The sequence below is a fragment of the Thermobia domestica genome, chromosome 8, assembly GCF_964235325.1.
Source record: "Thermobia domestica chromosome 8, izTheDome1.hap1.1, whole genome shotgun sequence".
Classification (NCBI taxonomy): Eukaryota; Metazoa; Arthropoda; class Insecta; order Zygentoma; family Lepismatidae; genus Thermobia; species Thermobia domestica.
Genome location: NC_137461.1, coordinates 82,867,069 through 82,885,473, shown reverse-complemented (window position 1 = coordinate 82,885,473; position 18,405 = coordinate 82,867,069). Strand labels below are relative to the sequence as shown.

The 18,405-nt window shown below is 35.2% G+C and overlaps 1 protein-coding gene across 1 annotated transcript in view; it reads right to left on the bottom strand.

The window, feature by feature from the left end:
- The window catches only part of mbo (Nuclear pore complex protein Nup88), a 523,666-nt gene that overhangs the window by 255,526 nt on the left and 249,735 nt on the right, over positions 1 to 18,405 (bottom strand). Inside the window, exon 2 of the mRNA XM_081768639.1 lies at positions 14,805 to 14,974. Coding sequence (XP_081624765.1) covers positions 14,805 to 14,974 — 170 coding nt within the window. The remainder of the gene's footprint in view (positions 1 to 14,804; positions 14,975 to 18,405) is intronic.

The window sequence follows — 18,405 nt, the reverse complement described above, 5'->3', positions numbered from 1 at the left end:
TGTATTCAATTGTCTCACTCCAAAAGCTTTTATTATTATTATTATTATTATTATTATTATTATTATTATTATTATTATTATTATTATTAAATAGTAAGTCATATGGTTACTAAGTTTGATTGAAATTTGTTTCAGGCGTTCCATAGAGAATTTGAAGAATTATCCTACGTCCAATTTCACTATCCATAATTAGGGATTTTCGATCAAAGTGAAGACAAACTGTTTTTCTTCTATTGAGGTCCAAAACACACACGTATAGTTCGACGATTGTTTCATTTAGTGTTAGCGGCGTAGTCACTAGTTAATTATCTTAAATTGACGCCATCTCCGTAATTAGGCATTTCCGAACAAAGTTGCAGATAAACTTTTATTCTTGTATTGAGGTCCTGAACATGGCTTATTCCCCCGCGGTGGCTCAGTGGTAGAGCGTTCACCTCTGGTGCTAGGGGTCTCGGGTTCAAACCCTGTTCCCGCCAAGTGAACTTTGTGGTGGACAAACACCGTGTGCGTGGGTTTTCTCGGGGTTCTCCCGTTTCCTCCCACTTTCTTCATTCCACCCTTTCATTCATTACTCATTATCACCGTCTCCTTTAGCCTAACCGGCATAACCGTGGGACGTAAAACTCAAAATTTCATTTCATTTCATGGCTTATTAACGAAACATCTTATATAAAGAAGATTAGCGTCCTAAATACTAATTTTAGTCCATATCTGTAAAGATCGTTCTCAGAATAAATTTAATTTTTGACTTTGGCTTTCATCAAATCACCTTTTAGCTTTCACCCTTGTCGACCAATCTTTGTTACCGAGCCTTCTAGGACCTCTAAGGCCTGTTTATGCATCGCAATTTTCGAACGAAAATCACTGTGCACAAACAAGGTCTATAGTGTGTTAATATCATCGTTCCTATTTTCAAGTCATCTCTGATACATCTGTCGCTTTGGCATCAACTTTTGATCGATCTCTCAGACAGATCTGATGCAAGCAATTGCTTTCATAACATATTTCCTTTTTCTAAAGGTATCATGAATGCCATGATACTTTTGGGCTTTGGCTTTTAATGATCAAAACTAAATTAGAAAGGTTACTTATGCAGGCCGCTAATTTTCACATCAAATTTGCTCCATATCGGTTAAGCCATTACTATGAAATAAAAGTTTATGTTGACTTCAGCTTTTGTTCTTGAACAAACTTGACTTCTCTTAACCAATTATTCCCCTTATTCTTATAGGATATGTAAAATGTGTTAGTAACGTATAGGAATATATAAGACTGTTTAGACAAGTCACCCTTTTCGTCTTCAAGTGCTAGCAACATTCTGGACAGAATTATAAAGAAAAGTCATTTTTCAAAAGATGTTACTGAACTATTTTTCATCTTTAGTAATAAAAATGGTACTTTTTTAAAACAAAATATTACTATGAGCTTCAGTATGGCTATATGGTTAAGATATGTGCCATCGGCGCGGGAGACCCTGCTTCAATTCCCTGCGCACGCTCATTTGATTCCGATTCACTAGTTAATTGTAGGACCACGTTTCAAGTCTCATACAGTCTTGTCGACGAACGGAATATTAAAATCTAGAACAATCAACCAACCAAAATGTATCATTATAGAGAGCATGTCTTATTAAATGTCGACATAATATATTTATCAATATTAAGTGTTCAAAGTTTGGATATCTAATGAACAAATTCTTGTGAGTTTAACCAGGTTTTTTCTTTTCTTTCTTTTTTTTTCAATTTGATGAAAAGAATGCTCATTTATGTCATCATCTTTTACATTCACTTCATATGTCTATGTTGTAACTTACAACCTCAGTCCTGGAAAGATACGTTAAACTCAAATCTTGTAGAAAACAGTCTTTTTTCTTTTACTGTACACAAATAAAAAGTTGAATTAAAAGAACCAGTGTCACGTGTACACCACGTGGAGAGTTTGGTCTTGTGTCATATTTTTCCAATATTCGAAAAGGAAGGTGGCAGTGCATCACTTCCGGTTTTAGTAGAAATAATATAATGAAGATGGAATACATTCTTACGACACTTAATTGACTGCAGAAAACAATTTCTCGCTATTTATCACCCTTTTTATTCTACATCAATCATACGTAAACCGGAAGTAGTTTATTTCTACCACTCCCGGTTTCAATAGAGGGTAAGAGAGACGTATTTTTAAAACGGTAAATGGATTTAAAAAACACGCTTCTCGTTATCTCTTATCGTTCCTGCTCTGTACAGATCAATATTGAAACCGGAAGTTGCAGTGGATTTTTAAGATAAGGGATGAAATGTATTCTTGGGACTCTTGGTTGATTGCAGGTAGCCGTTACTCGCTATTTATAACATATTTCCTTCATAGAATAACGTTAAAACTGAAAATGGTTCAACCACTTCCGGTTTGAATATTACCTCCGTCAACGATCTCGATTCCTCACTTTTGATCCCTCACCTCCTGGCCAAAATTGCTGACGATTTTTCTTCCGGACTGACACATTATTTTTGTATGCAGGATGGACACAATAACAACTAGGGAAATACATAAAGGAGTTTTGGCAAACCAAACTCAGTAAAAAGTGACCATTTTGTATGCTGGCTCGCCTATACAAAAGTACCCACTGTATACTACACGTGTATTCTAGAATTCCATAGATTTGTTACACCCACCATTCTAGGGATGTTAAAAAAATCTTGTCTTGCTCTACTATTGTCTAATTTATTCTAGATCTATACATCATATTGGAAAGATTCTTCTTTGCTCCAAAACTACCATATATACATACGCTAGTTGAAATGCTCGTTATTCGCAAGGGGAGAATGGGTTTATGGATAATATTTATTTTAATGGAATGGAAAATTTATATTCATTTCAGCGACTCCGAAATCTATGGATTACACACTAATATAAGTCGTTTTGTATTATTTTTTCATGTAACTCCTTCCAAATCCACAATATTTTTTTTTACAAATTGAAAGTCACATGTCTACCAAGTTTGGGTTAAATTGATCCAGACGTTGCGGTGCTCCGCTGGAATATATATTCATACACATACATCCGCTATTGGCAGTATAATTATTAATCTCAGCGACATCGAGAACTATGGATTCAACACTAACTCCGGTCATTTTCGATTATTTTTACACATCAACCACTTCCAACCATTTTAGGGGTGCTAATGGGGGTTAAACGTATACCTGAATGGTATATGGAGTGTCATCAATCAACTTAAGGACCCCAAAAAGTACGAATACTATTATATGCCATTTTCAATTATTTTTACACAGAAAAATCCACCTCTCCGCAGAGTGCAAAAATTGAATTTAAATGGCACCTGGAGTGCTATTCTTTATCTAAGTGACCTCGAAAATACGGATTTGACACTAATATCAGTCGTTTTTAATAAGTTTTGTCTTCCCCTCCCCCTAGAGGTGCTAGGGGTATATATATTATTGATGGATGGATGTGTAAGTTTTACATAAAATATACACTCTAACCTCAAGAAGTATATATAATAAACACAAAGACTACTTTTGCTACCGACATTTCCATGAAGGAGCTCATAATGAGAAAGTAGATATTATAAATATTAACATGGTAAATGCACACGGTAATAAACCACGTTGTGTTAGATGTTCGACTCAGTGTTTCAAATAAACGTGTTAACTTTTAAGGACTCTCCTAAAAATGATATATTCTTGTAAGGCGTTAGCAAGTGACAACCAGTAAGCCCATCTTTTTTGTTCGTCAGTTTTGTACACTCATGACTAGCCCATTTGAGATAGTGGCTTTGGCACGCCTGTTCTAAAGTATGAAAATGTGGATTGTAAGAAAAAAGACAAGCCATTTTCATCTCAACAATCATAAGATAAAAATTAGGCTTCTTGGTTCCTTGATTGTAAACATTTGACACAATAGTACAATTAGGGCCATGTCGACACGAAATAAACATTCTGAAGCAGGAATGCGAAAGACTTGGCCCACGGGTTACATGTGCCCCTTGACCCACTTTTCTGCGGCTCTTCCTTCATCCTGGGAAAATAAAATATATAATTTTACTCAATATGCAGGGAAAAGATACTAGGTGTCGGGGAAGAAACAATAAGTATCATATACTACTCGAATTTTCTTATATTCTTTTTTTTTTTTTTTTTTTTTTTTTACAAGAACTATAGTATTAGATAATACTCTAATTATTTACTCATTTTTAAATGCATAATTAAGTATGAAAATGGTTTGTCTTTTTCTTACGGTCCATACTTTTATACTTTAGAATAGGCATGCCAAACTCAGTATCTCAAGTGGGCCAGTCATGAGTGTACAAAGCGACGAACAGAAAAGATAAGCTTACGGATTGTCACTTATTAACGGCTTAGAAGAATATATCATCTTTAGGAGAGTCTTTAAAAGTTAACACGTTTATTTAAAACACTAATATACCATGAAGTCAAACATCTAACCCAACGTGGTTTATTGCCGTGTGCATTCACCATGTTAATATTTATAATATCTACTTTGGTAATTGTGTACGGCCTTAAGATTAACTTCAGTAAAACACTGAGGATCCTTACTCCAATTCTGACCTATAGAAATTTTAAGCAATATCCTTGTAAAACGGTGAGGGATAGAAAGTTTCACAGAAGGTGCTGGCAACTGGTTTATGGCAGCTCAAACGAAAACGATTCCTATGTGCCTTTTTAATGCATAAAATAGCCATCTCAACAACAGAAAAGGAAACTGGATAATAGAACTGCTTTACAATGAGCTACATGAAACGCAGTAAAATTATCTTCGGCAATTATGCAATCGCAGCAACGATTAGTGCCAGGATCTCTCTTAATACCAGCCTGTGCAAATTCACCTCGAATTGTGAGAAATGCTGTTAAAGGGTGTAATATAAACAGCAAAATACAAGGTTTTCCATCGCACACTTTTCCTTGCTTTTTTTCCTTTTTTTTCTGGATGTGAAACTTGCCTCACTTTGGCGAAATCCCTGGATCTTATTACCCCGTTTACTGTAGGCAAAAAGATGTAAAGGATATCTTTTAGCATTGAAAATGAGGCAGTTAAGCTTCGAATTTCTTTTCCTTGTTTCTTTCGCAGCGGAAATTTGTCCCGATTTACCACAACAAATACCTCCTTCCCATATAGAGAGCTTATACGAAACATTATTGCAGCAACGCCTTAATTATATTCATAACACTCGTACTTAAATTGCTACTAGTCATTATTACACAACGAAAGCTGTTTATAATATCCATTTTTTTAAGCGATCGATTACATAATACAAAAGCTAATTCGAGATTTTGGAACAAGTCATTCAGTCTTTCACAAGGTTTCTCAACCTGGGGTCGCGAAGACAAGCGGAAGAGATAAATATGATTGGAATCTAAAACCAGAAAATAGTTTTAAATATTATTTTGAATTTTGTTCTGATAGGCATATTTTTATTTTGATACATAGTACTAATAAGAACAACAAAAAATAGGTCTACTGAACATTTTCAACAGGTGCAGAGTTTTTAAAAAATCAATTTAAACGAAGGAGATACGATATGAAACTAATGACAACTGTATATTGAAATACCAGAAAAATACAAATGCAACAAAACCTGCATATTGAAATACAATTAAAATTGAAAGCGAATGAGATACCTAAGCATGGTGTGATTTCACTAGTGTGGTAATGTTCGGTTCAATCTTCGTGACGCACATTATCAAGTCATTTAAAATACTCAACAACTATTTTAACAACTGTCCAAGTCCTTTTAAATGAAAATTAGAAATCACATTATTTTTTTTTCTTTACTATATGACCCAAAATTAAAGGAATTTTGAAGTTTTAAAATTTTCAGACGGTCTCCATTTTCGAAACAGTTTGACGGATCGGATTCGATATTTGTAATATGAATGAACTGACTAAATTTGGTTTTAATCCATTCGCTTTTAGGAAAGTTACTGTATCCACTACATACAAGAAATGGGTTCTACTATTATAGGAATAGATGGATATGGTGAGATCTCCGCAACAGGTATATTAAAAATCCCACACCTTATTTGCACGATAATTTGAAGAAAACCAAACAGACGTAAACCGAAATATGTTCGGGTAAATGTAAATGGTCACAGATCAAAATGCATCAAAGCACGTATGCGGATGAGTATGACTATTTCAGTTCCTAACTTAAATGGATACGTTAATCCGAGTAATGTAGGAAAAGATGTTCATTACCTGAAACAGGATATAATTTAGGGGGCAGACTTTCCAATGACCGGATTTCTTTTTCTTAATGTACATATATTATATATGTAGTTTATCCTATAAAGAGTAAGATACAGTGTGTGATGAAAAACAGCGAGTAGTCTAAAAGACCAGAATTGAAAATTCTAAATTTTGAAGTAATTTTGAAAAAAAAAAAAAAAGAAACACTTAGATTTTGTAACTTCAGTTTAGAAACTACGTATGAGAATGAAACATTTTTGATACGTACAAAGAAGTTTCTTTTAGTTTCTTCACGAACAACAACTAACCTGAAAGAAAGATGATTTGATGTAAATCAGTAAGATTTAAATCCAGATTCGGCTTAATTTCAATATGTGTGTGTCATTATACGTTTATCTTAACCCTTTAGAGCATGCCGTGTCATATATGGCACATACCCTTTTTTCACTTTAGCTTTTTTGTGATTTATCAAAGGCACCAAATGACTGTTTTGTCTGCTGTGTGAGTTATTGACGTGTATGAGTAAGATATTTTGGTGTCATCTGGCATGTTCTTTGTGAGTTGTAAGTGTGTCATATATGGTACTTATTTCTCGTCGGAATTAAGTGAAAAATCTAAAATTCAAGTTTTAATTCATTTTTCAAATTCCCATATGAGGATTTCCAATATTGATTTTTTTTCGCCACAAGAGAAAATCATGCAGAAAGGGGTTAATTATTTCGAGTTATATTTTAGTGCCTATTTTTCAAATTACAGGTGCTTTTAGTGCCCGAGTATCCGGTCTCTAGTCATAAGTGACGCAAATGTTACCAACTAGGCTGCATTATATTTGTTTTCAAATACTGATACGACAAAGATATTATACATTCAGAGGTGGACAATCTACCACTGAGCCACAGCGGCCCCAAGGGAAGAAAACGTGGGGACCCACGGAAACAATGTCACAAACTCACATAGACTATAATCGAATCAGGGACTCTTTGCATCAACGATAAATGCTGTACCACTGAACCAAAAAATGAAATGAAATCTTTGAGTTTTACGTCCCACGATTATGCCGGTTAGGCTAAAGGAGACGGTAATGATGAGTAATGAATGAAACGGTGGAATGAAGAAAGTGGGAGGAAACGGGAGAACCCCGAGAAAACCCACGTACACGGTGTTTGTCCACCACAAAGTCCACTTGGAGGAGGCTGGGATCGAACCCGGGACCCCAAGCACCAGAGGTGAACGCTCTACCACTGAGCCACCGCGGCCCTACTACCACTGAACCAGCATGTCTCCATGTTTTAGTATACTTTTGTAGTAAAAGTACTTAAAGTTACCTCATAATTAAGCCAAGAATGGTGTGTTGACTCAGATTAAGTATTATATGGTAACATGTTTATGGAATATGGAATATATGGTATATCATGTCAACATGTTTATGGAATATGGAATAAAGCATTAAGGATTTGGTAGATTTTTGTAGAGGTGGTAAGACTTACATAGGAACAAGTATCCGTCTTTCAGAATGTGTAGCTAACCTTCATTGTCAAAAAATCTACTTAACGAAGCATGTTGAAGTTAACGACATAAAATAATGAACAACATCATGTTACCAAAGTTACTTATTGTTTTTTTTTTTTTTTTTTTTTTTTTTTTACTTACATTTGACGTTATATAAGGATTTGTTTAAGATTTTTTCCACTACCCGAACTCACATGCAGATCATGTTTTACTTAACTTCTTTATGGTCATTAACAGCCATAACTTTGTAAGAAGTCAGATCTTCAAAGGATATACTAGGTTGAAGTTTCAGTTTTACAAAGCTCATTAGAAAATTGGGAGTATTCCTTATGAGTCATACGATCTCTTTAAGACGTGTCCCAATGTTGGATACCATATATTCAAAACTAAAAAGTAGACACTTATCACCAAAAGCAATTTTTGTCACGCATATATATATTTGTTTTGTAATTTGAGATCTTAATTGGTTTAAAAAGTGCTAAATCTGTCCGACGGGTTCTTGTGTTGAAAGATAACATTTCATGTCAGCTTCAGGGAGTGAAGGGGATTTATCATTTCACAACTTCCTGAATCACCCTCCTTAGAAAAAAAAATATTCCGTGAAGCTAGAAAAACTTTCACGGATAGAAAGGTAAATTTTCTCTACATCATCTATTAATTAAAAATGGCTCTGCAGAAAGCCAAGGCCCACCAGGCGATTTTCCCCATTTGCTCTCTGTGGGGGACAAAGGATCAAGATATGTGATTCTCGCCCCTCCTTCCTTCATTTACTGAAATTAATAAACAAATCAAGGTGAAGTCTTCTTCGGGACCACCTGGTGAGAACTAGGCGTACCTCCCGCTCGTCAAAGATAGGCAAATAGATCGACGATGCAGGAGACGTTTTATTTTACTTTCACATCTAAATGTAATTTACGAGACGCTCATTTACAAATACATCAACTACGCTAGCAAATTAGAGCAACAACGTTTTAACAGCGAAGAAAATTTAATTACTACTAACGAAAACAACAATTTTTAAAAATATTCTTCCTCAAACTTTTCTTCCAAGAATACGAACTCCTTCCATTGAAAAAAAGAACTTGTAACAAAGTAATAAAAGTGAACAAAAATGACGTTAAAACAAATTTTGAGGCTGGACATTCTGACTGTCTTTTATATATTTATAATTTTCACCAGTATTCATTGCACAAGGCCATATCTTTTTGAGGAATCAATAACATCTCAGTTTACAACGGTAATATGTATTTTATGTGTTATTCGGGACAATAATCTAGTACTTAAGATACCGTTTTTGGTGAACAGTCCTGCACATTTACGCTGTTAAATTTTGTGACCTTACATATACATTTATGCTGTTAAGATACAATAAGCACGAACGCCATCAAAGATAGGTGTGTATTTGTGATATACAACGAAGAAATAATAAGTATTAAAGAAACATAAAACTTTAAAGGAACAAAAATAGTTTAATTTCTTGCAGTAATTATCAAAGTAAGTTTCGGTGGTTACTAAAACTAGTATTATCGAACTGTGACCTTATATCTAATTGCGTACATATGTTACAAGTTGGGAAAAATATGCAAAGCGCATGCAATACCTAGGGTTTTATTTCTTAATGCTCTTCGGTAGACATACACTCTTCTTTTTTCTTTTTTTTTTAAAAAAATACTGAGTAAAGACTATGAAAAACACCAAAAATATAATTGTTTTCAAGATTTTTCGAATAGTGTTTGAATTTGGGTACCTTACTACTACTAAGACGTCAAACTGTGTACCCTCCCAAATTTCTGACCTATAAGAAACGGTTTGGAAACAGTTTATTTAACGACATTTTGAAGATATTACCTGGTCGCTTTTCTGTATTTTTCATGTTATTCACAAAAATTCACAAGGGGGAGGGGGTGAGTTTAGAGGAGAGTTCTAAATAACTATTTTGTAAGACCGAAGAGATTAGAGCGTTTGCATGGAAATTAAAAAAAAAAAAAAAAAAGAATCGAAATAACTATAACTGAAAACATATACTATGAAGACAAGATGCCTCCACGAAATTGGACTCTAGAAAACTGAGTTCGGAGTAAATTAACCTGTTTACATGTACGTATTATAATTGTTTCTGCATTGAGGGACAGTTTAATCGAAGATTACACGTGATTCCAAATACTCTCTACTCCCACTCTCCCGCTCTCCATTTCTCCCCTATATTTCTCATAAATATTTCCATTGAATGTTGATACTTCACATGATTCTAATAACATCAGCTGGAAAGTAAATATTTTGAAACTCGCCACAATGTTGTTGCTTTCCCTGAACAGGTGTATCAATACGAAGAGACAAATAAACGAAGTTTCAATCAGTTGACCACAGTTCGGTTGCTAGCTTCAAGTGATTTTTATTACGAATATGCAATGAATTTAATTTGCTTGCAGTTAGTTGAGACTAAATCACCTCCAAATTCAATGGAGAATGAGTAGGAAGATTGAAATTTAGAACCAACATTGCCAACGTACTACATCATCATGACAATGAGGAAGTTAAGCAATGTAGAGTAAACAAGCATCTCTGGTGTTATGATAGGACTTACATGAAAGGTAGGAAAGCAATATGCAATATACAAACAGCGCACAAATTTGAGAATACTTAAATATAGGACTGAAAATGGGAATCGATAAAGATAAGCAACCAAAATGAACTCCTTTTCGTGAAACGAATTTTTGTAAATATATCGCTAAAAGTTTCACGGTGCAATGAGGTATTACTCCATAATTTTGCATTAGTTTTTTTTTGTTTATTATTATTTCAGTTTTTAATAAACTCCGATGCCAGAGCATATGATGTGTAAGACACCTAACCACACATCAATGCTATCTTTCTCTCACCTTATAGTGGGAATCTGTTTCTGTAACGGATAGAATTTCTATGTAAACACATTTTTGTACGAAGATGCCATATTGAACGTTTGGCTTAGGTTTTATACATATCACTTGCAACTGTCAGGTGTTTCGCAATGATTTAGTATTAATGATTGACTCATATGGGATTTCAATATAAATGAAACTAGAATTACAGGGATTTTAGGATTTAGATTTCTGGGCTTTCGGCATCTAAGGCCATTTAGCCCGTCACGTTTTGAGGGATGACGTCCCTCGGCGAGCACACAATCCGGGGAAAGGGAAGGAAGGAAGCGGCCTGGGACCTATGTTAGGTACCACCCCGGCACTTGCCTGGTGTGAATGAGGAAAACCCAGGAAAACCTCATTCAGGGTGGCTGGCCTGAAAAAGCGTTTTACACTTTTTCGACCGAGTGCCCCACCGGGAATCGAACCCGGGACCGAAGGCGAGAGCGTTAGCGACTACGCTACGTGGGGCCACGAAACTAGAATTACAATTAATGAAATATAGGATTTCACAAGTATGAAAGCATACACAAGGGAGAAAAGACAGTGCGAGCGACACAATGATAAACTAGTAAAGTTCCCTACAGCGGGAAAAAATGTCCTTCATTGAGTTTTAGCAAGCAAATCTTGGTTATAAATACACACTGCAATTACTTCTCGTAATGAGTTTGTAAATTCAAGCCCAAAATTTGGGAGCCAATAATTCGGGAACTAAAGACCTTTACTTGATCAAATTTGAACTATTGGTAAACCTAAACAAGCGTAATATACCTGTGAAATACCGTGGTGTGTAAGCATTTCGTTCTTGAGTTATTGAATTAAACTTGAGGCTTGGACTTATGAGTTATAGTAATTGCTCTCACAGAGATTTCTTGATTTCATTGAGTTCGATGGCCAACAACTTATAAACTGGATATGGACACCATAATATTTCACACTATGCACGAATGAGTACAAAGCTGATCAACTTTTACCGTAATACCATGTTTGGCCAAGAGCAGGTGGGTTTTATCGATCGTGATTAAGTGAAATTTCTTCATTTCACTAAGTTCAAACCCAAATTTGGACGGTCAATAACTCGAGAAATACGGTCTGTATACATAATATTTCATGAAAGTACTAAGCTATGATATCTACGAGGTATTACCATATCAAATTTAGTCAAGATCGGATTAGTATCGTCGATAGCACATCATATATAATGACGCTCCATTAAGTCGAACTCCAACTTTGATGATCAACAACTCAGGAACTACATGCCTGCACACCATAATATCTTAATTTTGGTCAAAATCGAATGTGTCACATGAATCTAGTTTCAGTGAAATTTCTTGATTTTACTGAGTTCAAACCTAGCTTTGATGGCCAGTAACTCGGAAACTAAAGATTTATACACAATAATATTTCATACTACGCTCGAATGTGTACAAAGCTCGTGAACTTTACCACCGTATTAAATTTGGTCAAGATCAGATGTTTTTTATCGATCGTAATTTAGTGAAATGTCTTCATTCCACCTAGTCCAAACCCAAATTTGGTGGTAAATAACTCGAGCGCCAATGATCTGTATACTATACTAAGCTACAAGAGGTCTATAACTATACTAAATTTCGTCAAAATCTGGTTAATACCTATCGATAGCATAACCTTTCATTAAGTCAAACCCAAACTTGACATCCACTAACTCAGGAACCAAATGCCTGCACACGAAAATATTTCGTAAGTGTAGTAAGCTCGTCAAATGCTATTGCCATCCCAATTTTGGTCAAGATCGGATGAGTTCCATCGATCATATACGATATATACCGTCCTTCTGATACACAGGGCTAGCATAAATGATTCATTTTGAAAAGGCTATATTTTCAACAGTATTACATATACACATATGAAAGATATATGAAAAGAACAGAAACCCTGAGGTTTATACACCCTCTACAAATGTTTAATATGTGCCCCTTTGGTGACACGACACACGTCCAGACGATCTTCGAGCTCATTCCATACATTTTGTAGCATAGTCCTATCAATTGTCTGCACTGCAACACTGATGCGTTCTTTGAGCTCAACTAAGGATTGTGGTAGTGGGGGTACATAAATACGGTACTTAACGTACCCCCATAGGAAGAAGTCACAGAACGTTGAATCAGGAGATCTGGGAGCCCAGGGGAACAAAGCTCGTGAAGCTATATGAACTTAAGTAGGTCATTCTTATCAATATGCGAAATCCAGCATTGCGGAAATCCATTGTTCAGGTAGTCACGAACTGGAGATGTGCCAATCACGCTGTGCCAATCTCTACACAATACAAACGTGTGGTTCTTTTTATATATATTTCATGTGTGTACGTGTAATATTTTTGAAAATATAACCTTTTCAAAATAAATGAATCATTTATGCTAACCCTGTAGATTTAAAAACAAACAAACAAACAAATGAAGGACAAAAAGTGAAAGACGAGGAAATTACACAATCGTTCTTTGGACTATATTTTGGCCTTAATGCTTTGTAGTCATTGTTTCCTTTAATAATACTAGTTGTTACTTCGAAGCCTTCAGCTCATCTGCAAATCAGCTTACGCTAGCGGCATATTATCTTGGCGTCAGGTGGGAGGCACAACAGCTAGCTACAACTACTAGTCTGACTGTAGTCTATTAGGAACTGGTGGGACTACGGACTGAGGTATTTTCAGTTTATAATAAGAATTAGGAACATCTAAATATTTTCGTCTAGATGTTTAAGCAACTTGTAACTCTTCAATGTTTTGAGGTTTACATATGCGCATTATTCACAGACATTTTCATATATATAATTGTGTGTGTGTGATTTCTTTCAAACAATGCACATGTTTGTCAGGACTTTTCAAAAAGAATTATTATTCATTACTTATATACATAAAACCACGGACAGCATAATACGGTTGCGTGAATTCGCCTGTCAAATATATTGAATTCAATCCAATCCACGGGAAATTCTTTACATTTCCTCTAAGTCAACTACAGAGATCTTATTTGATCTAAATGTATTTTCTTCTAAATCCCAAATGGATTAGAAAAAAAAGCTAAAGAAAGAAAAATCGACGTAGTAAACATAGATTACAACGACGTAACTCAAAACCATTCGTGGATAAGAAACAATTCAAGGTAATAACTCGAAATTACACTTTCAATTGTACAAAGTTTTCCGAAAGCCCTTTTCGCATCCCGATTCATTATCCTTTGTAATAAACAGAGACATTTGAGTGAAATAAAGTTTGCATTACATAGCAAAACTTAACCTGAACACTGCATACTGAGAGAGTAACAAGGCTCCAACGATAACATAGTTCCAGGATGGTGTCTATTCAGAAAAAGGCGAAGAGTGTTATGAGATTGCTTACAGCTGCTACTTACGTTAACATGGTGCAGACGTTCCTTCAGCCTCAGCTAGTTGTATTAAGTACGAAAGCTGACATGAACTGCAAGCAAGAACAGAATCTTTCCCTATTTTCCTTATTGTAGTAAAAAAAATCTTTCTGGATCAAGAATTTGTAAGAAGGTGGATTGGATGCAGAAAACTACAGCTTCAATAGATTAAACTCACCAAATTTTTGGATGCGAGGATAGGTCAAGACGGAAATGTATGCGGAAACCCAAGAAATCTGGATGACCTTAAATCAGAGATATCAGCATTCATCGCGCGCATTTCAGATAAGAAGTGATGGATAACCACTTCGGGTTTAAAGGCGGGATTGTAGGAAACATCGATTTGAAGTCACATGATGAGAAAGTTATATATCCAATGTTGCCAGGTAAAATTCTAAAGACTGTAGTGTGTTAAATCTCCCTCTCATTGATATCTATGTTCGATACAAAGTAATAGTGAGTTAAAATGTGGGAAGGACATTTTTAAAGCTGTATGAACTTAGATCTACAAACGTACTGAAAGTAATAAAACGAGGAAATCAGTTATGTTAATGTAACGGATCATTGTCATTTCCCAGCTTTCAGCTATGGAAAATTAAGCAAAGAAAGCAGACTAAAATTGTCCCAATGAGGATTACATCAATTTTTTTTTCGTGTAAGACACGAAAGTATGTTATCGCTTTGTTTATTATTGATTCTTGTATAACACGAGCTTTAGTTAATTTGTATGTGGAAACGCATGTAAAATACAGTTAGAGCAAAGAAAAGAGTGTCTTACCTGCAAGAAATAATTTCCTTTCCTCCTTGAAAGAGAGCATCCTTTCCCCAGCGACGTGGAACATCTACTACAGACACTCCTTGAGGACCAACAAGTGCTATCTTCGTACAAGTCATGTTGGTAAGGATTTGTTCCACCTCAAATTTTGGTGGGTCACTAAGCAATAATGTCTGAAAACAAAACATTATAAACATAATTTAGTACACACTCTAAACCAACATAAGAAAGTTTGCAGAAAAACAAATTAAATACAGCCTAATGCAAAGGATTCAATAGTATTAATCAATAATCGGTATGAATTATACGGATGTTAAAGTTAAAAATTCAGACAGAATTCTGAGAATTGACAGCGTTAACATCATGTGTATGGCAATGTGATACGTTCACAAAAGTGTAATTTTGCTCAGAAATAATTTTCAACACCTTCTCTAATCAGAAAGTACAGCCCCTTGAATTTACAACTGTTCACTTATTTGTACAAAGACCGAGACTTACACCAACGTTCCTAACGAGACTGTGTCCCGAATTTCCGACTGGCGCTCATTCACTTCATTTCTGCATATATGATTGCTCGTCTAGGGATGTCATAGTTCCATCTTATGACTGACATACCTAACAATTTATGCAATCGTATCGCACCCATTAAATATAAATGATTCTTTATATGTCTACATAGTGCTTCATCCAGACAGAGAAAATGCTCCCAATTCTACAATTTCCCCAAAATGTTTGTTTATATAAGTGTAACACATAGTGATGAATATTATCTCCCCTAAAACTTTAGACTCCCTCCTCCCGAAATTAAGAAAACTCGATAAGGCACTGTGTACAGTCACCTGTCTTCTGTGGGTGTGAAAATACGCGTAACATAAAAAACCCTTCGGTCATGTTGAATCTCATTTCAGTATCAACTTGTCGACAACGAACTCCTGTTTCCTAGTGGGAAGCCGTTTCTTCTATGTATATTTTGACGTATCTTTATATCAGACACATTTTGGGAAGCACTGACGTCCTTTGGAGAATTCCTTGCTCAGTCATTGCACATGTTTATCATCTGCGGTTTGGGATAGAACAGGGTTGCTTTCTATGATGAATCCCTAAACAGCCAGGCGTACGTTGATTGTTTGTCCAAGAAACACCGCTCTGAAGTTCCTATCTTGGTAGTCTGTCTCCTTGATTTTGACATATGTTTATATAAACATTTTTTTTTTTTTGTATTTAGGTATACTGAGCCACGTCCCGAATTTATGATACGGTATTCATTAACACCCTATATATTACGGATATACTAACTGCATTTTATGTGCTTTTTGTAATACTACTACATCCACTCTTATTCAATAATTCACACATTAGAAATACTTGATAATTGCAATCGCAATAGTTATGATCGTTTCAATTTCGCTTTAATATGTAGTACATCGTATTAACTCTCTCTCCTAAATATATACACAAGGCAATTTTGTCAAGTGGTGTCATTATTCTCAACCAAATTTTCTAGTTTCATTCTGTGCAACGAAATAGCGGGGCAAAATCTTGTCAATGATGGATATTTTTGATGATTTGAACCATAAATTAGATCAGAACTGTCGGAAATCTGCAATAAATTGATAACGATTGACTAGAAATAGGAATCTGTAGCCGAATGCTCGAGTTGGGTGATCTAACGATCTACATTGGTCCAGGATCATACCGCACCTTTTAAATATAAAGGATTCTTTATACGTCTATAGTGTTTCATTCAGACAGAGAAAATCCTCCCAATTCTACAATTTCCCTACAGGGTTGTGCTTTGCTTACAAAGTAATTGGGGACACCAGGTTCTATCTATCTTCGGGAGGTAAATTTTAAAATTTACAATATCCTCAATGATTTTCTACTTAGATATTTTTGATAGAGTAAATCAGAATCTTTTGTCGGAAAAAAATCCAAACACAAATTTTTGACAGTAATAACTATTGACATTTGAGTTAATTTCGAATTGTTTTAAATTTTAGATGGATTTGAGCGGAGGTTAAGGCAAAAATTGGAGAAATATTTCAGGTTTTGCCTGGAATTTTTGATTTTTGAATTCACAGGAAAGGTGAAATCGGGCTCTTAAAACCTAAGCTAAGTATACTTCCAGGATAGTCCTATAAAACCAAATACAGATTCTTTTCAGCTTAACGGAAGATGGGATCGAGTACTAATAAACTGTTTTTGACTTCGCCTTCTGAATAAGGAACTGAAAGAACAATCAAATCTCCCAATAATTTCACAGGAATTACGCCATACATTCTAAATGGCCCCTGGTGACTGCAAATATAAATGAGGACCTAAGCAGGAAGTGTCTTGGGGGCCCGAACCCCCCCTCCTGATATCCCGAATTCTCTATAAATTTAGTCTAATTTTAGGAGTAATTTTTACAAATTTTAATAAAAGGTGTCCCATAAAGAACATAACTTTTGAAATGCCCGCCATTTCTCTTCTAGTCAGTTGGCAGCACTGAACGAATTCACCAAACAAGTCCACTGTAATGAAGTTGACCAAATATTCCATGGAGTTTCCGAAATCTCTGCACAACACTTACATTTGGAATAAATTTTCACTATGACAACACCCTGTTCCATCGTGAAGCGCTCTATTCCTATCTGTACAGAAAATGGATGACGATCATGGGCTATTCAGCGCACCGTGACTACTAACTACAAAGACAACAGATCGAAATCGTGTTATGTTCAGTGATGCCAACTTATTAGAACAGAAATGGCGGACATTTTAAAAGTTATATTCTTTATAATTTATCCTCGTAATGAATTTGTACTCCCTCCCCCGCCGAAATAAATGACTGCGTATGTGCTTGATGAGGACAGCAATGTTTTAGAAAGTGCTGTGAAGCTAATTAGGTTCTTGGATATCCTTATTCTCACACTTTTTGGTGATGTATCAAACAATATTAAACGTACACACACACACAAACATAAATATGGGAAGCTCCTGGTTCGTTCCGTGTTCTCGCCAAAGGGGCTTTACGGCTGAGAAACACTGTATGCGTTGGTATTCTTCGGGTTGCTTCTTCCTGCGTTCCTCATTCTACCATTTCATTTATTATCATCACTGTCTTCTTTTAACCCCGGAGCATTTTTTTACAGGGCGTTAAACTAAAATAAATAAATACAAACTTCAACGTTAGGCCAATGAAAAATCAAATATCAGTCTTACGCTAGTCCAGCTACTTTCTGAGCTAGAGTTTACAAATAAATATATTATATTTATATTTTGAAATGGAACATTTGTTATCAACCATAGAGAAGTCTATTGGATCGACGATACAGAGAAACTAAATGTCCTTGCAGTATGATAGCACGTACATTTAAAAATAAAAGTTATACTAACATGCTTCCAAATGGATGAGTTTTTAATACGGACTACCTTTCACATTAAATTATATTTACATTTAGGAATATATTTGTATAGACAACTATACCTAGGAATATTTGTTATCGTGCAGTATTAATTATAGGCTAATCAATGTATTAAAGAATGTACTTCATGCATTATTTAATAACGGCACTCTTTTTTTAATTAACATGTAAATAAGAAACAGATATATAATTTTAAC